This window comes from Bufo gargarizans, chromosome 1 (genome assembly GCF_014858855.1).
Source record: "Bufo gargarizans isolate SCDJY-AF-19 chromosome 1, ASM1485885v1, whole genome shotgun sequence".
Taxonomy (NCBI): domain Eukaryota; kingdom Metazoa; phylum Chordata; class Amphibia; order Anura; family Bufonidae; genus Bufo; species Bufo gargarizans.
The window spans coordinates 619,478,297-619,502,294 of NC_058080.1; the positions used below are offsets into that span (position 1 = coordinate 619,478,297).

The window sequence follows — 23,998 nt, forward strand, 5'->3', positions numbered from 1 at the left end:
CATTTACAAAATGATACCAACATAAAGTAGACATATGGGGAATGTTAAGTAATAAATATTTTGTGAGGTCTCACTTTCTGTTTTAAAAGCGGAAAAATTGAAATTTTTCATAATTTTTTATAAATTTGTCATTTTTTTTCATAAATAAAGGTGAAATATATTGACTCAGATTTATGACTGTCATGAAGTACAATGTGTCACGAGAAAGTAATCTCAGAATGGCTTGGATAAGTAAAAGTGTTCCAAAGTTATTACCACATAAAGTGAGATTTGTCAGATTTGCAAAAAATTGCCTAGGCAGGAAGGTGAAAATGAAAGGGTTAAAATAACTAAAGAAAGCTTTATTTTCCAGGAAATAAAAAAAATGCACAACACGAACCTATATGTGTCAGGACCCAAATGACGCCCTTCAGACACCTCCTCCCAATGCGCTGTGTGAACCAATTTCGCAATTATAGCTTTCTCATACAGAAATCCATTAGGCGGTTTCCTCTAGTGGGTTGCACTTGCTATGATCTCTCTCAGCCGGCAGGGGGCAGACATCGCACACTTCATAAGAAACCCATGTACGCCGAGCCCACATCCAATCACGAGGGACCAAATGGAAACCCTCGTAAGAGCCAGCCCTCGTCGTGACGTCACGTTTCTTTATTCCATAGATTTGCTGTATAGCCCTGGCAACCCCAGTGTACACGGTGCGGGCGGAGAACATGCGCGGTGCCTGGCGGGGCTGCACAGGGGGCGCTCCATCCGTCCGCACGCCGCTGTGACTGACGGGACACCTGCTCCTCTTTCGGCCCGGGCACGGTCCCGGCTGCCCCCGTGCAGTGATGGGCTGCTTCTGCGCCGTCCCGGAGGAATTCTATTGTGAAGTTTTGTTACTGGATGAGGCTAAGTTGTCACTGACCACCCAGCAGCAGGGGGTGAAGGTAAGTGTGCGCCCGCTGTCACCGCTGACAAGTTGTGGCAGAGCAGACAATGGCCGTGCACGCCCAGGGCACTCCGCGAAAAGTTGCTTCTGCTGCACGGTGGGATCACGGAGGAGTTGTGGATTATTGCTGCGGCTGCTTCAATTGTCGCTAGTAAATGGCGCACACATAATGCCTGGATGGTGTCATGTCGGGGTCTGGCAGGCTGGCTGCTTTGTTCAGGGTGCGCGATTCTTCCCTGTATGTGTGGGGTGGCACTGCTGGAGGGGGCACAGTGTCACCTCTGGTGGTCTCTTCCCAGGCAATGTGATGGAGTGAAGAATTGGCTATGTGCAGGTCCAGAGGCTTGTGGCACCTCACATGATTGTGTGTGGGAAGAAGTGGAGATCTGGGACCACCGCTGATGTCCAGAAGGAGATCCTTCGCTGGCCATACATGTGAAGAATTAGCTATGTGCAGGTCCAGAGGTAGATACCAGTGAGGCAGGAGGCTTGTGGCGCCTCACATGATTGTGTGTGGGAAGAAGTGCAGATCTGGGACCACCGCTGATGTCCAGAAGGAGATCCTTCGCTGGCCATACATGTGAAGAATTAGCTATGTGCAGGTCCAGAGGTAGATACCAGTGAGGCAGGAGGCTTGTGGCGCCTCACATGATTGTGTGTGGGAAGAAGTGCAGATCTGGGACCACCGCTGATGTCCAGAAGGAGATCCTTCGCTGGCCATACATGTGAAGAATTAGCTATGTGCAGGTCCAGAGGTAGATACCAGTGAGGCAGGAGGCTTGTGGCGCCTCACATGATTGTGTGTGGGAAGAAGTGCAGATCTGGGACCACCGCTGATGTCCAGAAGGAGATCCTTCGCTGGCCATACATGTGAAGAATTGAGGATGACCATTCAAAGCGACCACTTTCCACGGAGGGGTCATACATGGGGGGAAAAAAAATAGACCTCTCACAATGCAAATTATTGTTCCCATCATTGGTATCATAGGAAATATTACGTCAGTGTCAGCGGATGTGGAAGAATGGTGGCCGTTAGGTCATGGCGGATATGTCCCCTCCCCTGACATGTCTGATTTACAAGCTACCTATATTCCCCATGTGATACCAACTCTGGAGCATCTATTCTTATGACTCTGTGTTGCACCATTCCTTTATTATTCCTCTATGAAGTTTGCAGCAGAGGTCCAGATGGGTGTTACCAGACACCCCGTCCCTGCACAGTCTGCCACTGACAGCACTGATTGGATAGTGTCAGACTGTGCAGGGACACCCCCGTCAACTGGTAACGCCCTTCTGGACCTTCATAGAAAACTGCAAGCATCGCCTTCATAACTTCTAGCAGGAATAATAGAAGAATGACACATCCTAGCCATAAGAATTGCTATTACATGGGGAATGCAAGTGGTTATTAAAGCAGATATTTCAGGAGAGGTGACAGGTCCTCCTTTTATACCTTGTTACTGTCCTGCTGTCAGTTATTAAGGTAATATTGCCGAAAATGGGTCAGATTTTTAAAGGTGCCTCAGTAGGCAGTCTTTTGGAGAGAGACGTACCAAAGTGCAGACCTCTTAATAAATTTGGCACATCTTTGGACCGTTCCTTTCCCCAAAACCCTTTGTGCTCCGTTACACGGTGTAACCCCATTTTTTTTGAAAACTGCCATAAAACAGTAAAAAGTTGTCAATTTTGGGGTAAAAAGAGCTTGTGTAAAAAAATTGCTACTTTTGTATGCCAGAGAACTGACGTTTTAGCCTATGACAAATTACCCCTAGTGAGCCTAATGCGGGGAGCTTCATTGAGGGTTAGAACCCCTATGGTCCTAATGTGGGCCCTATAGATTTACCTTACCTGCAGAGAAGGTCCAGATGGGTGTTACCAGTTGAGGATGTGTCCATGCACGGTCTGACGTTATCCAATCAGAACAGCTAGTGTCAGACTGTGCAGGGGCACACCCCAGTTGGTAACACCCAGATGGAGCATTTATAACTTCTAGCAGGAATAATACAGGAATGGCACATTCATAAGAGTAGATGCTCCAGAATTGTTATTTCATGGAGAATGCATGTAGTGACTAAACAGACATGTCAGGAGAGGTTAGAGCTCCTCTTTAATCCAGGGACTGCAGGGTCAGGGCATGTTTTCAGTGGTGCCATTGAAATCAGTGGGGGCTGTGAATTCCAGTCTTCGCTCCTTCATGTTGTACTCTCATATGGAGCACATAACAATTGGGACATTATGATGCTGATTGACATCTGGGGTGGGACAAGGGCCTAATCCACGTGGCTGGATATGGATGACATGGTTGCATGGTTTTTGCAGGAGCATCAACCTCCAAGGGTTGGACATTGTGTTTCATGGTCCTAATGGTCCCACATCGGTAGTGAGAACAGAGTGAAATACATTTGTGGCATATGAAATGCACCAAAGTTGCACAACAGGTGTGATACTCTGCGGCTGGACTTCATGTGATTCCCATTAAAGAGGACCAGTCCCCTCTCCTGACATGTCTGTTTTAGTAACTACGGTACTTGCATTCCCCATGTCATAAGAAATTCTGGGGCACCTTGTCATATCGTTCCTTTCCTTTATTATTCCTCCTAAAAAATTATAAATAAAGGTCCAACTGGGTGTCACCAGTTTGGGAGTATGCCCATGTACAGCCTGAAATGCACTACAATAATTGGACAGTGTCAGACCGTGCAGCAACACCCAGTTTTTCCGTTTGTGGGCTGTTTTTTTGCGTTCCGTATACGGAACCATTCATTTCCGTTTTTCCATTGCATTGAAAGATAGAACATGTCCTATTATTGCCTGCAAATCACGTTGCATGGCTCCATTGAAGTCAATGGGTCTGCAAAAAAACAAAACGGAACACATACGGAAATGCATCCGTATGTCTTCCGTATCTGTTCTGTTTTTGTGGAACCATCTATTGAAAATTTTATGCCCAGCCCAATTTTTTCTATGTAATTACTGTATCTGCCATACGGAAAAACGGAAACAAATACGGAACAACGGATCTGTGAAAAACGGACCGCAAAACACTGAAAAAGCCATACGGTCGCGTGAAAGACGCCTAATTGTTATCACTTGATGATGCTAGAATTGACTAAGGCCTCTTTCACACTACCGTTTTTTTAAATTTAATTTAGTTTTTTTGTGTTCCGTACACGGTCCGTATACAGAACCATTCATTTCAATGGTTCTGAAAAAAGCCCGAAATGTACTCCGTATGCGTTCCATTGAAAGATAGGACATGTTCTATTATTGCCCGCAAATCACGTTCTGTGGCTCCATTCAAGTCAATGGGTCCGCAAAAAAAAAACGGAACACATACGGAAATGCATCCGTATGTCTTCTGTATCCGTTCCGTTTTTGCAGAACCATCTATTGAAAATGTTATGCCCAGCCCAATTTTTTCTATGTAATTACTGTATATGCCATATGGAAACACAACGGAAACAAAAAAACGGAACAACGGATCAGTGAAAAACGGACCGCAAAACACTGAAATAGCCATACGGTCGAATGAAAGAGGCCTAAAACAGACATGTCAGTAGGTGACAGGTCGTCTAGTAATACCTGAAAGAGTAAGTACCGACACTGTACCCGGGTGCCCCGCGCTGCCCGTTCCTGCTGTATACGTGGTGTGATCTGTAATACATGAGGCTGACTTGTAATCCATGAAACTAGTGTCTTAATCCCTGGCAGCAGGTGACACTATTGTTGGCATCGGGAGCTCGGGAACCCTGCTCTTACCCTTTGGCACGGATCTGGGGTGAGATGTCATTTCCACATGAGTCCCAGACATTAGATGGCGCCTCCCCGCTCTCTCCATACTTATATACTTGGTTGGGAGTTGTTTGACGAGTATGTGTCAGAGAATGGAGATCACCCGGAGGGCAGACGGGCGTCTCTGTACGTGCAGAGGAGGTTACAGCAGGGTGTAATAGACGCACTGTGCAAGCGCTCATCTTCTCTGGAGGCTCCTGGTCTCCATTGTCATGTAACATTACCAGATTCTGGGTTCGGGCTCATGCACACGACCGTATGTGTTTTGTGGACATGGATCCCGGCCGTGTGCATGCCGCCAACTCCTAGAGAAATGTCTTAGGCTACTTTCACACTAGCGGTTTCACAAATATGTCAGGAGAAAAGGGTCTTTTAGGCCATCCAAAATCTCTATGGGCACCTTAGGCTACTTTTACACTAGCGTCCGTTACTGATGATACAACCACCTGCATTCGTTATGAACGGATCCGGTTGTATTATCTTTACCATAGCCAAGATGGATCCGTCATGAACTCCATTGCAAGTCAATGGGGGACAGATTGTGTCAGAGAAAACGGATCCGTCCCCATTGACTTGCACTGTGGGTCAGGATGGAAAGCAAACCGCAGCATGCTGCTCTCCGGTATCAGAACGGAAGGCATTTTGGAGCATTCCATTCTGTTCAGTTACGTTTTGTCCCCATTGACATTGAATGGGAACAAAACTGAAACGTTTTTTTTCTGGTATTGAGACCCTATGATGACTGAGTTCATGACTGATCCGTCATTGCTATATTAAAGATAATACAACCGGATTCTTTCATAATGGATGCAGATGGTTGTATTATGAGTAGGGCTGTAATGATTAATCAACGTTATCGAATAATCGCATGATTCGTTGCTATGTGGGCGGTCAGGCACTATGCCTGTGGGTCCTTGAACTTTTACTCAGTGCATAAGATGCTATATTGTGCCATCCACATATTCCCCCCTCCCCATAACAGTGCACCGAACCCCCCCCTCCCCATAACAGTGCACCGAACCCCCCTCTCCCCATAACAGTGCACCGAACCCCCCTCTCCCCATAACAGTGCACAGATCCCTCCCTTCCCCATAACAGTGCACAGATCCCCCCCTTCCCCATAACAGTGCACAGATCCCCCCCCTTCCCCATAACAGTGCACAGATCCCCCCCCTTCCCCATAACAGTGCACAGATCCCCCCCCTTCCCCATAACAGTGCACAGATCCCCCCCCTTCCCCATAACAGTGCACAGATCCCCCCCTTCCCCATAACAGTGCACAGATCCCCCCCCTTCCCCATAACAGTGCACAGATCCCCCCCCTTCCCCATAACAGTGCACAGATCCCCCCCCCTTCCCCATAACGGTGCCATCCACAGATCCCCCTCCCCCTCCCCATAACGGTGCCATCCACAGATCCCCCTCCCCATAACAGCGCCATCCACAATTTGTTTTAATATGGCCTTTGAACATAATTGTTCAAGTAAAATCATATAAACCCCTTTTTTGTGATTTTGGTATTTTTTCCCCCAATTTAATCCATGAAATTATCGACTTTCAAATAATCGTTAGCTGCAGCCCTAATTATGAGTAACGGAAGAGTTTTTGCTGAACCCTGCCGGATCCAGCAAAAACGCTAGTGTGAAAGTAGCCTAAGGTGCCCATAGAGATTTTGGATGGCCTAAAAGACCCTTTTAAGCCATCTTCTCGTGACATATTTGTGCCGAGATGAGGCATGATGGCAGATATCTTTCCAAAAGTTTATTCTAGCTGTGTAGAATATTTCTGGTTGTTGTCGGATGCCGAACAGACCTGCATCTCATTCTTAGAAGTGCATGCTCGGTCATGCCAGAGATCGATTCTTTTACACTTACCTCACACGCTTGTGACACTTGTGTATGTCAGAGTGTGCGAAGGGGTTAATCCCCCCTCGAAATTACAAACTGTACTGTGTGAATGTATTAACACGATCTTAAAGGGGTCTCATTGTGTGACACAAGGCAGTGTATTGCAGCAGAATCCCCCTTCTCATTCTGCCCGCAAGTAAGCGCTCATTCAGACTGCCGTATGCTGTCTGCAAAAAAAACGGATTGCATTCAGTTTTTTTGCTGATCCATAGACTTCAATAGGGCCATGTCCTGATTTTCACTGACAAGTATAGGTCATGTTTAATTTTTTTGTTGAGCCATGCAATGGAAGAAAAGAGCCCCATCAAAATGAATGGGACAGCATCTAATCCGCAAAAAACAGATCCGCATTTTTGCGGACAGCATATGGCCGTCTGAATGAGCCCTAAAGCTAAAGTCCATCAAACATAAGGGTGAAGGACCTCTGTTTTTCTGACAAATTATTTCAGGGGCTTGACATGTTCATACTGACTACGTATTATTTTTTTTCCTTATTAAATTTCTTTTTATTTAGTACCCTGTGAAGGGAGTCTGCCACCAGGAAATGGAATAACAACCCAGACGCAATGCTTTTAGCGCTAACTCAGCTGAATGTAATGATACCTTTCACTTAGGGATCCGTTGCTCCATTCCAAAAAAAAGTACTTTTAATCCATAGGCAAATGAGCAAAGTGCACTGAGGGCGGGCCCGAACCACTCTGTGCACTGGGCCTTGCCCCACCTGCTTCCTCTGCCAGCCCCTCCCTCTCCATCTTAATTGACAGGACCAGGGGAAATGCAGGAACCGGGACCTGTCAATCAAGGAGAGGGAGGGGCTGGCAAAAAAAAAAAAAATACAAATAGGCAAATTGGCTTCCTATAAAATTGACCCTAGTGTGCATCGTGTTTTGGGCGCCTATATGTCAGCCACTGACTTTCCAGGGAGTCTCCTCAGCCTTGCGCTTTGAGTCCCTGTGAGAAAAGCACATTACAAATGTATTTCATTGGTAGAGGAAGCAGGAGGAGCAAGAGTGCACAGAGTGGCCTGGGCCCGCCCTGGGTGCACTTAACTGCTCATTTGCATATAGCTGAAAAGTATTTTTTCAGTAAGTGAAAGGCATCGTTTCGGTCACACTGACTTTCTCCTAATACGAGTTTTAAAGGGAACTTGTCATCAACTTTATGCTGACGTCACTGAGGGCAGCATAAAGTAGTGACAGAAATGCTGATGTCAGCGATGTGTCACTCATCAGCTATAAGTGAGTGGTTGCCGAGGACCAGCATCATAATCACTGCAGCCCAGGCCTCGAGAAGAGTCAAATCCACCTGAGAAGTGTCCTGGTTATTCCTGATCTCCTGCCCACCCGCTGATGACTGAGGCTTCTACCTAGTTTTCTCCCTTTCTCTCCAGGAGAGAACTGCCAATCATCAGCAGATAGATGAGAGAGCAGGAGATTATGGATAACCAGGACTCTTCTCAGGTAGATGTGACTCTTCTCAAGGCCTGGGCTGCAATGATTATGATGCTGGTTCTCGGCAACCACTTACTTTTAGCTCATGATTGACACATTGCTGAAAAAAGCATTGCCATCACTACTTTATACTGCCCTCAGCGAGGTCAGCATAAAGTTGATGACCGGTTCCCTTTAAGTTCCTCTTGTAGCCAAAACCACAACGTGTGCTCCAGGAGGCTAAAAGCGTCTTTCGTTCCAGCAGCAGCTGCCACCTCTGTAAAACGACCCGTCAATCAATGGTGGTTCTGAAATGCGGAAAACACAAATACGGTTTATTTTCCCTGGAAAAAGTTATGATATTGTTGTTCAGAATGAATATATTTTAATCAAAGGGTTAAGGCTCCAAAAAAGTGTTTATTTGTATGGAAATGTGGATCCTGAGAGCGGCTTGTGCGGTAATGTATTCCGATTCTGCGGCTTTAGAAAGCTGCCACCGACTTGTGCCTTGCCAGGAACAAAGGCCTCCACAAATCCAGTCATAAATTAACTAGTCTTAGGCATTACCTTCACAGCGCTAAACTAGATTAGTAATTTCTCCAGGGTTTTTACAGATGAGACCAGCATTGTGTGTCCCACCTGGGACTTTCCATCAACAGCAACTAGGATCCCTCCACCCACTCTTATCAGAAGGTAATTAAACCCGTAATACAGTGTGACAAAGGCTGAAAGCGGTTACGTCCGTGTGGTAGCTTCATGATTGTGCGTCTAATGGTAATCTTTACATAGCTGGAATATATTCTACATCACTGTAAATCAGAGCGAACACAATCAGCTTTACATGGAAGCCCCCTGATAAACATGTAGAGTAGGGGTCTGTTCACAAGAGCTTACAATCTATTAGGAAGGCGGGATGACCCAAGATAAAAGTGCATGTTTTGCAGTGGTCCAGACATCCTACAGCTAGGTGGTACATATATGTGAGCAGTCTCCCAGTTGGTAAGTGTGTATGTACATATGTAAAGTACATTTGGGTACATGGAGAATGGGGGATTCTATTGAATGAAGGGTTGTGATGAATAATGTATGGGGGGGGGGGGGGGGTGTAAAAAGAAAGATTAGGGAATGTGACAACTTAAAACTGTGGATGTTGAGAATTAAAGAGGCCATACACATTCAATAGTTGATGCTGACTGCTGTCTCTCCTGACGCCCTCACAACACCCCCATACAGCCAAACCTGTATGTGTATACAGTAAGTAAAGGGACAAAGCCGCTGCCAGAGACCTCTGGTGGAAGAATGGAGCATGCCCAGACAGCCTACAGCAGGGCATGGTGGGAGTTGTAATTTCACAACAGCTGGAGGGCTGCAGGTTGGGTATCCTTGCATTAGGCTACTTTCACACTTGCGGCGGCAGCAGCGTCCGGCAGCCTGTTCCGTCAGGGGAACAGTCAGCCGGATCTGTGCTGATGCTAGCCCACCGTGCCGCCGGAAGTCTGCTCCGGCCCTATTCACAATAATGGGGGCAGGCCAGAGGTCCAGCCGCAACACGGCAAACAAGCCGAGAGGTGGCAGGACAGAAACCGCAGCATGCTGTAGTTTGTCTGGCCGCCTCTCGGCATGTTTGCCGTGCGGCAGCTGGACCTCCTATTATTGTGAACGGGGCCGGAGCAGTCGTCCGCCGGCATGGTGGGCTAGCATCAGCACGGATTCTGCAGGCTGTTCCCCCGCCGGAACAGGCTGCCGGACCCTGCTGCCGCGAGTGTCGGCCGAACTCTCCCACAATACATTGATGGGTAGAGGGGCCTTTAGATAGTTGCAAGAATATAGTGCAAGGGTACAGTGGTAGACAGAGATTCTGAAGAGATGTAGGGAGATGCAGCACTATGGAGAGCTTGGAAGAAGACAGTGAGAAGTTTAAAGGGGTATTCCAGTTACAAAAAACCCTGTGGAGCTCCCCTGAAATAGGAGTGACTGGTACAAATGCGTGGTTCTGCTCCATACATTTCAGGGAGTTTGAGGCTCACATTCTAATGGTCCATTTACACGTCTGCAAGTGTTCTGCGGATCCGCAAATTGTGGAATGCCTAATCTTGTCCACAATTGCGGACAAAAATAGGACATGTTCTATTTTTTTGCTGAAACGGAAGCACAGATGCGGAAGTGTGGATCCGCAAATGCGGACGCAGACAGCACATTCCGGCCCTATTGAAAATAAATAGGTCTGCACCCGTTCCGCTAAATTGTGCAACGGATGCGGACCGATTTTACGGACATGTGAATGGACCCTTATGGTCAGTCGGGGGCCCAGCAATAAGACCTCCACCAATCTAATGGTTAACCCCATCCGTTTTTTGTAACCGGAATACCCCTTTAAGTTGATTTATAAAGTGAATGCGCAATCAGTGCAGTGACCGGCACAGGGCGTATGTATGTATTTTGCGGAACGGAACAGCTGGCTCCTAATAGAACAGTAATATCCTTGTCCGTAATGCGGACAATAATAGGACCTGTTCTATTTTTTTGCGGAATGGAAATACGGAAACGGAATGCATATGGAGTAACTTCTGTTTTTTGTTTTTTTGCGCACCAATTAAAACGAATGGTTCTGCATAAGGTCTGAAAAAATGAAAACGGAACGGACACGTAAAGAAAATACGTTTGTGTATGTGAGGCCTAAATGTTCGATACTTAACCGGCCCTGGCAAGGTGAAGATGCAGTTCTCACCTCCTCTGCCCTCCTATCATCCTCAGAGCTTGATGGGTATTCTGCCCATCAGTGGCAACGGAATCCTGATTGGACTAAGCAATGCCAGGGGAACAGGGCCAGGTGAAAATTCAGTTGTTTTTTAGTAATTATTTGCAGGCCAATATCTGGAACTTCAGGGGGCTGTGCTTGCACCTCACATGCTCTGAAATGGAAGCGACAGGAACATTTGCACTGTATATAGTTGATGACAACCCCTATGTGCAATTGTGTTATTAAAGGGAAATTGTGTAACTGAAAATGTAATGAGGATCTGCTTTATCATGGACTATTGTGGTCTGCTTCAATAACAGCGGGACGTGGAATGAGGTCACAGGGGAACAGACGTAATAGTCCATGTGAGGAATGGCCACATGCATTAAATTCCTTCCAGTGACTGCCAGAAAGGTGAAAGTTCTTGTGCCTTCACCTCCTCCCCCATGTCCTGCAGATGAGGAGATAACTTTCGCTGCAGGAGGTGGGGGTTGATTTTTCAGTAACAGAACACAATAGCCTGGTTGCATGCCCAGCTAAATCCAAGCCCTGTAATGACAAATAGCGTTTGGTGACATCTAGAAAGCGATGTTTCAGAGAGGACAGAGGTTAGCGCGACCCTCTGGTGTGTCTTTCAATTTTGGTGAAGGATCGAGTAAACTGAGGGTTATATTCTAAAGTGAACTGGCTATACTTACAAAATATGCTGAAATATATTTTTACTTTAATATTAGTGGGGTTGTCCCACGAAAAAAAAAATCAAAATTTCCATAGCATCATCACGACGGCATACAAGGAGATTGACCCCTGACCTCTGTAGGGGCAGGAACAGAGAAAGGTTAAATACCCTCCTCCCACCACCAACACCAGTGTTTCCTGTCCCTACAGAGGACAGGGCAGAGAAAGGTCTCCCTGTATGCAGGGAGATGAAGCTAGGATTCAGCGTGGATACCTTAAGAAATCGCCGGCATCCTGCATGGCGTCCCCCTGCCCTCCCGCGGTCCAGTACTAACGCTGGGCAGGGGTGTGGGGCTCTACCTCGTCCCGATTTTCGGGGCCTGTTCCCCGGCGCAGTCTCCCCTCCGGCATCAGCGGCAGCTGGGTGCGCGCCGGCGCATTGGGCGCATATGTATGACGTCACGCCCGGCGACCCGGAAGTGACGTCAGTGGCGGCAGCATGGAGCCTAATTTAAAAACCAAGGCCTGCTCCGGACAAACGCTCCCAGGATCGGTCCCCCACTGTGCGGTACCCTTACCTTTTGGGAAGAAGCGACCATGTCGGTACCGGAGCGGTCCCCCAGAGCTGAGCCGCCGCCAGCACTGCTAACTGTGAGTCCCCTTCGGGGGTATTTATGATGGGTCAGGGAGTCTGTTGATCCCCCTCTCCCACGATGATATCTGGGGGGGGAGAGGAGGAGGGGGCTCTAGCTCCACGCTCAGTGCAGCTACGGCAGGGCGCAGGCCCCTACATCCACCCGCGCCCCCCCCCCCCCCCGCACCCCCCTCCCTCCTCTTGGTGGGTCATATTCCTTATACTTGCCGTTTCATCTCTTTTAGGCAAAAGAAACCCCGAAAAAGATGGGGAAGTCACTCAAATGTGTCTCCGGCTCTAGTAGACTCCCTGACGGCTACCCCAAAAAATTGTGCAAACCTTGTATCTCAAATATCGTACGGGATGAGGCACCCTCCCTAAAAGAGGAATTAAAAACTATGATTCAGGAGGGGATCCGTTCATCCCTGGCCCACCTGTCCGCTAATCCCCCCGATTTGCCGCAACCAAAGAAAAAGCGGGCTAGATCCCCATCCCCCTCTGATATAGAAGTCGTTGCGGAGGAAAGTGCCCACTCTGTTAAGTCTTGGGAGGAGGGGGAGAGAGTCTCTGACTCAGACGACGATGGACGTAGATATTATTTTTCTACGGAAGAAATATCCGACCTTCTGAAGGCCGTAAGGTCGACCATGGGTGTGGAGGAGGTACAACGTACCCATTCGGTACAAGAGGAGATGTTTGGGGGCCTGAGGGTTAAGAAGACCCGTGTGTTTCCCATCAATGAAAACATTAGGGATATGATCCTTGATGAGTGGACAGACCCAGAAAAACGACTGGGAGTCCCGGCAACGTTCAAAAATAGGTTACTATTTGATCCGGAGGAATCTAAAATTTTTAATGAAATTCCCAAGATTGATGTACAGGTGGCCAAAGTGAACAAAAAGACGTCCCTTCCATTCGAGGATGCCTCCCAACTCAAAGATTCGATGGACCGTAAGGCGGACAGTCTCCTCAGGAAATCCTGGGAGGCGGCCATGTTTAACGTTAAAACCAATATTGCGGCTACTTCAGTCGCCCGGTCCATATATCTTTGGTTGGGAGAATTGGAAACTCATATTAAAGACAGAGCGTCTAGGGAGCAGATTCTGGAGTCTCTTCCCCTTTTAAAATCGGCCACGGCTTTCCTGGCGGATGCCTCTGCCGAATCAGTTCGGTTTTCCGCCAGAGATGCAGCACTCTCCAATGCAGCTAGGAGAGCCCTCTGGATGAAGTGTTGGTCGGGGGATAAGACATCTAAGGTAAAGCTATGCTCCATCCCCTTTTCCGGAGAATACGTGTTTGGCCCGGTGCTAGATAAGATCCTAGAGAAGGCCGCGGATAAGAAGAAAGGGTTTCCGGAAGATCGCCCTTCCAAACGCCGGTATCCTTTTCGCCCCCCCTCGGGTCAAGAAAAGAGCTACAGGGGAAAAGGGAAATCAGGGCGTTGGAGTTACCCAAAAGGAGGAAGAGGAAGAGGTCAGTCCTTCTCCCAGCAAAAACCTTCAGATAAGCAATGACGGCCGAGTGGGGGGAAGACTCTCAAGATTCCTGGGGTCATGGGAATCCATCTCCCAGAACCCCTGGATTTCCAAGGTAGTCGGTACAGGCTATCAGATAGAGTGGTCTTCAAGACCCCCAAACAAATTTTCTCTGACACGGTTCCAAATGAACCTTTGGCAAGGAGTCCAGAAACTTCTTCAGATGAATGTAATATCTCCGGTCCCACCTCTAGAAAGAGGCAAGGGTTTTTATTCAACTTTATTTTTAATCAGGAAAAAAGAAGGTACCTTTCGGACGATCATAAACCTGAAACCTCTAAACAAATTCATCCGTTATCAGAAATTCAGGATGGAGACCCTAACATCTACAATCCCTCTGTTAAGCAAAGAAGTCTTCATGTGCACTATAGACCTGCGAGACGCTTATTACCATATTCCCATTCACGCCAGCTCCCAGTGTTTTCTCCGGTTTGCAATCCGGGATATATCAGGAAACGTCCATCACTACCAGTTCAGAGCCCTTCCCTTCGGGATTTCGTCTGCCCCAAGAATATTTACCAAGGTGGTGGTAGAGATGGTTGCCTTCGCCCGAAGACAGGGACTCATGATAATCCCCTATTTGGACGATTTCCTTCTGGTCAGCGAAAGTCGCAGACAAATCAATTCAAATCTGAAGGTCTTTCTCTCCATCCTAGACGACCTGGGGTGGATCGTAAACGAGGAAAAGTCCGTCCTCACCCCCTCAAGGGAGGTTCGTTTCTTAGGGATGATCCTGGACTCCCGAAAGCAAGCAGTGTTCCTACCTCAGGACAAAATATCAATTCTCCGACAAAAGGTCAGGTCCTTTCAAAAGAGAAGATCTTGCTCTATCAGAGAGGCGATGAGCATGCTGGGTCTGCTGACATCTTGTATTCCGGCAGTCCCCTGGTGTCAAATACACTTCAGACCCCTTCAGTCCTGGATACTGAGTGTCTGGAACAGGTGCCAATCCTCTCTAGATCGCCAAGTAAGTCCTCCATCTCGGATTCTGCAGTCCCTGAACTGGTGGAAAAACCACGAGAACCTATCTCGGGGAAATCCCTGGCAGAAGACTCCAGTTGCAGGTAATAACAGACGCAAGTCTGTCCGGCTGGGGCGCAAAGGTCGGGGACCGTATATTTCAGGGCACTTGGCCAGATTCGATCAGATCCCAATCATCGAATTTCAGGGAGCTGAGAGCAGTCTGGGAAGCATTGAGGGCGGCAGAGGAAATGTTGTGTCATCATCATGTAAAGGTACTATCGGACAACACTACAGCCATTGCCTACCTCTCCCATCAAGGGGGAACCCGGTCCGTAACCCTTCAGGCACTGGCAACAAAGATCTTTGCTTGGGCAGAACAGAAGGTGGCCTCGGTGTCGGCAGTTCACCTGAAGGGGATACTAAATCAAGAAGCAGACTTTCTCAGCCGCCACAGGATCGATCACACAGAGTGGTCTCTAAGTCCAGAAGTCTTCAGGTTAGTGGTAAGGAAATGGGGGTTGCCCGACGTAGATCTGTTCGCCACCAGGGCCAACTCAAAAGTGGAAACATTCTGTTCCCTAAACCCCAGGGACAGGCCTCATACATTAGACGCCTTCGCCGTCCATTGGCATTGGAACCTATGCTATGCCTTCCCTCCACTTCCTCTAATCCTGAAGGTGGTGCAGAAAGTTCTCCAGGACAAGGTCACGGTGATTGTGATCGCTCCCCTGTGGCCAAAGAGAAGTTGGTTCTCATCTCTCCAGAGACTCTCTCTACAGGATCCATGGCCCCTTCCGGTACGGGAGGACCTACTCCAGCAGGGCCCAGTTCTACACCCAAACCCGCAGTTTCTGAAATTAGCAGCTTGGATCCTGAGTTCCAAACCCTGAAACTTCAGGGACTATCAAACGAAGTTATTGCTACTCTGAAAGCTTCCAGGAAGAAGGTAACGTCAGCGATTTACCTTAAGATCTGGAGACGTTTCTGTTCTTGGAGTGGGGATGAATCGCCACATTTACATAAACCTAACATCCAAAGAATACTGGACTTCCTACAGCGAGGTCTAGATCTGGGACTTAGGCCCTCTACCTTGAAGGTCCAGATCTCAGCCCTGGCTTGTTTTTTTGACCAAGATATAGCCGGTCATCGTTGGATCAAAAGATTCATCAAGGCAGCGACGAGACTCCGCCCAACGATCACCGCTCGTGTCCCTTCCTGGGATCTGAACATCGTTCTTACAGGCCTTACCTTACCGCCCTTTGAACCCATGTCTGACTGTCCTATAAAGTTATGGTCCTTGAAAACGGCCTTCTTAATTGCGATAACTTCGGCCCGCAGAGTAGGAGAATTGCAAGCCCTATCGATCAGAGAACCCTACCTCCGTATTCTAGATGATAGATTAATTCTCCGTCTGGATCCGGGGTTTCTCCCCAAAGTGGTATCAAATTTTCATCGGAGCCAGGAAGTTACCCTACCTTCCTTTTGTCAACACCCTGCTAATGACAAAGAAGCCACATTTCACTCTCTGGATGTTAGACGGGCAGTCTTAAACTATATCTCTGTGACGAAAAAGTTTAGGAAGTCGGACAGCCTACTAGTTCTCTTCAAAGGAAGACTCAAGGGCCAGAAAGCCTCCCGGTCATCTATAGCCAGATGGCTCAAAGAAACTATTAGTCTTTGTTATCAACTACAAAATCTTACATGTCCAGTCCACATTAGGGCCCATTCCACCCGGGCCATGTCCTCCTCTCAGGCTGAGAGAGCTGGGGCTTCTCTGGAGGAAATCTGTCGTGCTGCCACTTGGTCCAGCATTCATACTTTTATAAAGCACTATCGCCTGGATCTTTCCAGATCATCTGATCTGTCCTTTGGGCGGAAAGTCCTCCAGGCTGTAGCCCCCCCTTAACTGATATATTTTTTATATCTCCTTGTATGCCGTCGTGATGATGCTATGGAAAAACCAGAATTAGACTTACCGGTAATTCTATTTCCATGAGATCATCACGACGGCACGTTATTCCCTCCCTTGATTCAATTTATTTGACCTACCCAGGTCTCTAGAAGGTATGGAGTAATACCTTTTTTCTTGTTTTTTACTGTTCTCCACCACCGGGTTGCTCTGTGTGATTTTGGAAACACTGGTGTTGGTGGTGGGAGGAGGGTATTTAACCTTTCTCTGTTCCTGCCCCTACAGAGGTCAGGGGTCAATCTCCTTGTATGCCGTCGTGATGATCTCATGGAAATAGAATTACCGGTAAGTCTAATTCCGTTTTTTTTTAAACAGCACCCGGATCTGAATACTTTTGGAACTGCATATAATTAAATATTTACGCCAGTCACCCGATTAATGTAATTGAAGAAAAATGCACGATGCAGAGAGATTACGCGCCATATCGGTTTAGTGCTCTCATTAAGAGAAACAAAATAAGAGTATTGCAGGTTTGATACCTTTTAATGGCTAACAAATATAGAAGTAATGATGTTACATTGCGAGCTTTCGAGACATCACCAGTCTCTTCATCAGGCGTACTACAAGAATATATGAAGAAACAGCAATATACAGGTCCTTCTCAAAAAATTAGCATATTGTGATAAAGTTCATTATTTTCTGTAATGTACTGATAAACATTAGACTTTCATATATTTTAGATTCATTACACACCAACTGAAGTAGTTCAAGCCTTTTATTGTTTTAATATTGATGATTTTGGCATACAGCTCATGAAAACCCAAATTTCCTATCTCAAAAAATTAGCATATCATGAAAAGGTTCTCTAAACAAGCTATTAACCTAATCATCTGAATCAACTAATTAACTGTAAACACCTGCAAAAGATTCCTGAGGCTTTTAAAAACTCCCAGCCTGGTTCATTACTGAAAACCGCAATCATGGGTAAGACTGCCGACCTGACTGCTGTCCAGAAGGCCATCATTGACACCCTCAAGCACCTGTATCAAGGCACCTAAGTGGGAAGTCTGTGGGAAGGAAAAAGTGTGGCAGAAAATGCTGCACAACGAGAAGAGGTGACCGGACCCTGAGGAAGATTGTGGAGAAGGACCGATTCCAGACCTTGGGGGACCTGCGGAAGCAGTGGACTGAGTCTGGAGTAAAAACATCCAGAGCCACCGTGTACAGGCGTGTGCAGGAAATGGGCTACAGGTGCCGCATTCCCCAGGTCAAGCCACTTTTGAACCAGAAACAGCGGCAGAAGCGCCTGACCTGGGCTACAGAGAAGCAGCACTGGACTGTTGCATGTCATTCGGAAATCAAGGTGCCAGAGTCTGGAGGAAGACTGGGGAGAGGGAAATGCCAAAATGCCTGAAGTCCAGTGTCAAGTACCCACAGTCAGTGATGGTCTGGGGTGCCATGTCAGCTGCTGGTGTTGGTCCACTGTGTTATCAAGGGCAGGGTCAATGCAGCTAGCTATCAGGAGATTTTGGAGCACTTCATGCTTCCATCTGCTGAAAAGCTTTATGGAGATGAAGATTTCATTTTTCAGCACGACCTGGAACCTGCTCACAGTGCCAAAACCACTGGTAAATGGTTTACTGACCATGGTATTACTGTGCTCAATTGGCCTGCCAACTCTCCTGACCTGAACCCCATAGAGAATCTGTGGGATATTGGGAAGAGAAAGTTGAGAGACGCAAGACCCAACACTCTGGATGAGCTTAAGGCCGCTATCGAAGCATCCTGGGCCTCCATAACACCTCAGCAGTGCCACAGGCTGATTGCCTCCATGCCACGCCGCATTGAAGCAGTCATTTCTGCAAAATGATTCCCGACCAAGTATTGAGTGCATAACTGAACATAATTATTTGAAAGTTGACTTTTTTTGTATTAAAAACACTTTTTATTGGTCGGATGAAATATGCTAATTTTTTTAGATAGGAAATTTGGGTTTTCATGAGCTGTATGCCAAAATCATCAATATTAAAACAATAAAAGGCTTGAACTACTTCAGTTGTGTGTAATGAATCTAAAATATATGAAAGTCTAATGTTTATCAGTACATTACAGAAAATAATGAACTTTATCACAATATGCGAATTTTTTGAGAAGGACCTGTATATACACTAAGAACAGAGGCATGGGGGGAATGAATGGACATTTGAAAAAAAACAAAAAAAAAAACAGAACAACATATTAAAGATCTTGAGAATGAGTCCTTAATTATCTTACAGATAAGGGGTGTGAAAGTTTTATGGTCTCTAAATTGATGTTATCTCAGAGACCTGGTGCCCCGACTATGTCTTCAGAAGACTCTCTAGATCTTGTAGTGCGTCATAAATCCCGGGGACAAATTCAGTCCAATATTCAAAGTGTCAAGCAGTGTTATAAATTTGTATTCCCATGTAGGCTATATCGAAATGGGGATTTCTGATGACTTTTGTAGAGCGGTTAAACGGCATAGGAAACACCTGTTAACAAGTAGATTTAAAAATTAAAAAGCAGGAGGGATTTATCTTTTCATTTAAATATAGCCCTATGACTGTATTAAACGAGCGATTTACAAAAATTGGTATATTATCGAAGGGGATAGTGAACTTGCCGCACGTGCAAAAATACATCCTATTGTCACATAAGTCTGAGGCGTCATGCAGATGACCATATGTATTTTGCGGCCCTCAAAAAACAGATCCGCAAAAAATACGGATGACGTCCAGTGTGCATTCTGTATTTTGTAGAACGGAAAAGCTGGCCCCTGATAGAACAGTCCTATCATTGTCCGTAATGCGGACAATAATAGGACATGTTCTGTTTTTTTTTTTTTTTTTGCGGAACGGAAAAGAATGCATATGGAGTAACTTCCGTGTTTTTTTGTGGACTAAAATTAATAGTTTCGCATACAGTGAGCAAAAAACCCAGAACGGACACGGAAAGAAAATACGTTCGTGTGCATGAGCTCTTAGGGATGAATTAGTGCATGGATATTACGAGGGTCTAAAGGAAGACAATTGGTTGAGAGTTTTTTTTTTCCCACTGGCAATGACAAAATATAAGGTGGGTATGGCACATAACAGGTAGCATTTAGTGTTAGGTTCCCGTCTTACAGAGATAGCCTTGATGTGTGGCAGATGTACAAAATGTATTTGCCAAGAATCTCAAATTTACTTAAAGGGGTATTATCATCTTAATGATCACTGTTAAATCTGTTAATGATTTAACAGTGATCATTTTTCTAAATATATTTAATTAACAAATCCCCACCCCTTAGAAAAAAATAAACATATACTTACCTGACTGTTGTCTTCCGTCTCCCCTGGTTACGGCCACCGCTCTTCTCAGGAATCGCGGTGGCCGCGCGTGCGCAGACGTCTTCTTTTCTTCTCCCGGCCGGCCGCGCGCTGTAGTGAACGCGCACACCGAAGCCCTGGTGACTTCTTCCTGGCAAGTATACTATACTGGCCAGGAAGAAGTCACCAGGGTGCATGCGCGGACTCTGCGTGCGCGTTCTGTACAGCGCGTGGCCCGGCCGGGAGAAGACATCAATGAAGATGGAGCCCGCCCCCTGCCGAAACCAGGAAGTGGACAGCGCGCCGGGAGCAGGTAAGTATAAACCTGCGTCTTGAGAAAACCCCTTTAATAAGCGTAGAATTAGCATTAGAATACTTTTTTGTACTTTATTTGGTTTGCAGAGTGCTGTTGCATTGTATTTTTCACTAGCAATTACAGGTGTGGTTCATGCAGGTATTGTCAGTTCTTACACATTTACCCATAGGGTGAAGGACCTGGTTACATGTCCATCTGATTTTGTAGTGTATGTGGTCCTTTGCCCTTGTAAGTTTTACTACATTGGGAAAACCATCCGTCTATTACACAAAAGAATGTATGAACATTTTGTATTCATTGGAAACAAGGAAGGGTAGTGCCCGCCTAATAAACAGTGTATGGGATATGCATAATGGTGACGTCCGATGCCTGCGATTTCTGGGTCTACAAAGGATTTTTCCACCTACTAATGGTTCAGATAGTCACATAGCCCTCCTCCAGTGTGAGGCAAAATGGATTATCAGGACTGGTGCTTTTAAGACCCTGTGGCTTCAATCTGTCCTCATTTTTTTTGAGCAAATACAGTTATACAGTCCTGATCAAAAGTTTAAGACCACTTGAAAAATGGCAAAAAATCATATTTAGCATGGCTGGATCTTAACAAGGTTCCAAGTAGAGCTTCAACATGCAACAAGAAGAAATGGGAGTGAGACAAAACATTTTTTGAACATTCAATTTAAAGGGAACCTGTCACCGGGATTTTGGGTATAGAGCTGAGGACATGGGTTGCTAGATGGCCGCTAGCACATCTGCAATATCCTGTCCCCATAGCTCTGTGTGCTTTTATTGTGTGAAAAAACATATGCAAATTAACATAAGAGTCATATCTCACTTGTGTGACCAGAGAAGAGTCATTTTCAAGCTCTGACTCATCTCAGGGTAATTTGCATATGTATCAAATCGGTTTTTATACACAATAAAAGCACACAGAGCTATGGGGACAGGATATTGCAGATGTGCTAGCGGCCATCTAGCAACCCATGTCCTCAGCTCTATACACAAAATCCCGGTGACAGGTTCCCTTTAATGAAAACGAATAAACTGAAACAACTTACGATGGATTCACAAATCACTGCAAAAGATGCACCAAAATGATACGCAACTGACAATACTAGCTAATTCCTCAGGCCGATGTTAAAAGCTGAGAACTTTGCCAATTTTTTCCAGTCAGGAACATATCGGAGCCCCTCATGCACGACGTCACGGTGTCTCAGCACGCATGGGGTCCTAACACTCAACTGCCCATGGTGTGTGAACAGGGTCTGGACAGGGCTGACTCACAGCCAGACTCTCACATGCCTCCATAGTGGTATCACCAATGCACTGTGAGGTATAAAGCCGTGAGCCGCACCCACAACAGACCATTTTTACCCGTTTAGGCCAGTTTTTGTCCTAATGTGCCACTTTATTTTGCTGGTAACCTTCTTTTGCACCTGGTAGCTTCTGTGTCACATGGTCTGTTGTGGGTGCGGCTTCTGTGTCACCTCCCGATGACCTGAAGGCTGGCGCCAGTGTTTAGGTTATCGGGAGGTTGAGCGAAGTGCCGAAGCATGCGCACTTCGCTCAATGAAGCCGAACGGAGAAGTTCGCACAGCGCATCAGGCACAGGCCTGTGCGCACGCGCGGGATGTTAGAGAAGAAGGAGGGGGGGAGTGAGGGAGAGCCGGAGGAGTAGCAAAGGATTCTGAAGCGGCGCTGATGACAGCAAAGGAGGAGCTGGGCACGAACGGCGGCGGGTGCGGGCGGCATCTGGAAGACATGAGCATCCCCCTGGGCACCTTAGTGAGATGAATGACAGGTTAGATAAAACGTTTTTTACACTAAATGAGCCTACAGATTTAGCTTATAAGACCACATTAGGAATCACAAGAGCTCCATGCACATAACCATATTTTTGAATGTGGGGGTCAAAAACTGGTGACAGAATCCCTTTAACCTCTTAAGGACATAGGGCGTACAGGTACGCCCTTGTGCCCTGGTACTTAAGGACACAGGGCGTACATGTACGCCCTGTGCATTTTCGATCACCGCCGCACGGCGGGCGGTGATCGGAACCCCGTGCCTGCTCAAATCATTGAGCAGGCACTTGGAGCAAATGCGCCGGGGGGTCCGGTGACCCCCCCCATGTATGCGATCGCAGAAAACCGCAGGTCAATTCAGACCTGCGGTTTTCTGCGTTTCCGGGTTATTCGGGTCTCTGAAGTCCCGATAACCCGGAACAGGATGGTGATGGTGGTGTGATTTCACTCCACCAATCACCATCCAGCGATCCTGAGTGGTGATGGTGACATCACCACTCAGGATCGCTTTCTGATTGGTCTGTGGGCGGTCCGGCGGCAGATTCAAAAGAGGCAGGCGCTCCTCTCCTCCTCCTTTTGTGTTCCGGAGCCGGAGGAGAGAGGAGCTGCCTGCACGTGTCTGCTGCACCCGATCTGTGCCCCCCAGGACCCGATCTGTGCCCCCCAGGACCCGATCTGTGCCCCCCAGGACCCCATCAGGTACATAGGGACAGCTAGGGAAAGTTTGGTTTAGGCAGGGAAAAAAAAAGGGAAAGTTAGTTTTTGAACTTTGATTGCATCACCCTAGTTAGGGTGTCTGGGGTCCACAGCACAGCTGTGTGACCCTAGACCCCCCAGGGGTGCTGCCCCTGCCCCCCCCCCCCCACCTTTTTTGGGGTGCATTTTTTTTTTTTTTTCGTGTACGCTGACTGTGGCCGGCACTTAGTGTCCGGCCACTGTTAGCGCATCGCACACCCCACCGCTGATCAACTTCGGACGGTTGATCAGCGGTTTTGAATTTTTTTCCCCACATTTTTTGCCCTTTTTTTAGTTAGTTTATTTTATTTTTTTTCTGTTAGTTTTAGGGTGAGTTCGTGAACACCCGTGCCCCCACACACACGCACACAAAATAAAGAGTTACACACACGCACATATACACGCAGACACACACTCCCCTATGGCCCGCCGGACGTTCTCGGCCGAGGAGGCATACGCCCAGATTGCCTCTGACTCCGAGAGTCCCAGTGAGGATGAGGATGACCCCACATTCCTGTTGTCATCCGCATCCTCCTCATCATCTAGCGATGATGATGAGCCCCCAAGGCGGCGGAGACGCCGCCAGGCGGAGCAAGGGGACCGCCATGTTAGGGACCCTGTGGCCCACACTAGTACGAGCAGCTCTGGGGCTCGTACTGGTTTCCCGGCCCACCAGTTAAATCCACCGGAGCCCCCTGCCGGTGAACTTGTCTGGTGTAGCCCAGAGCGATACGAGCCTGTGATTCCTGATTTTGTAGGCCAATCAGGAATCCAGATTTCCACAGTGGGCTACACTGAATATGACTTTTTTTGTCATTTTTTCAGTGACCCACTGGTAAATCTGATGGTGGAGCAGACGAATCTGTACGCCCAACAGTTCGTCGCTCAACACCCGGGCTCCTTTTTGGCCAGGCCCGGTGGCTGGACGCTGGTCAGTGCAGCCGAAATGACATTTTGGGGCCTCGTGCTGCATATGGGCCTGGTCAAAAAACCCAGTGTCAGGCTGTACTGGAGTGGGGACGTCCTATACCAGGCCCCACTTTACAGTACAGCCATGACACGCTCCCGGTTTGAGGCCATCTGGAAATGTCTGCATTATTCCGATAATGCAGCATGTCCCCCCCGAGGTGATCCTGCCCATGACCGTCTGTACAAGATACGGCCGGTCATCGATCACTTTGGGGCCAAATTCATGGAGGCCTATGTACCTGGAAGAGAGGTCGCGGTTGATGAGTCTCTCATTGCGTTCAAGGGGAGACTCATTTTCCGCCAGTATGTGCCCTCCAAGCGGGCGAGGTAT

The 23,998-nt window shown here is 47.3% G+C and overlaps 1 protein-coding gene across 2 annotated transcripts in view; it reads left to right on the forward strand.

Moving 5' to 3' along the window:
• The first annotated feature begins 654 nt into the window (after positions 1-654).
• The window catches only part of EPB41L4A (erythrocyte membrane protein band 4.1 like 4A), a 251,276-nt gene continuing 227,932 nt past the window's right edge, over positions 655-23,998 (forward strand). For both annotated transcript variants that reach the window (XM_044275942.1, XM_044275943.1), the window contains exon 1: positions 655-929. In XM_044275942.1, the coding sequence (XP_044131877.1) occupies positions 831-929 (99 nt within the window). In that variant the 5' untranslated portion in view covers positions 655-830. The remainder of the gene's footprint in view (positions 930-23,998) is intronic.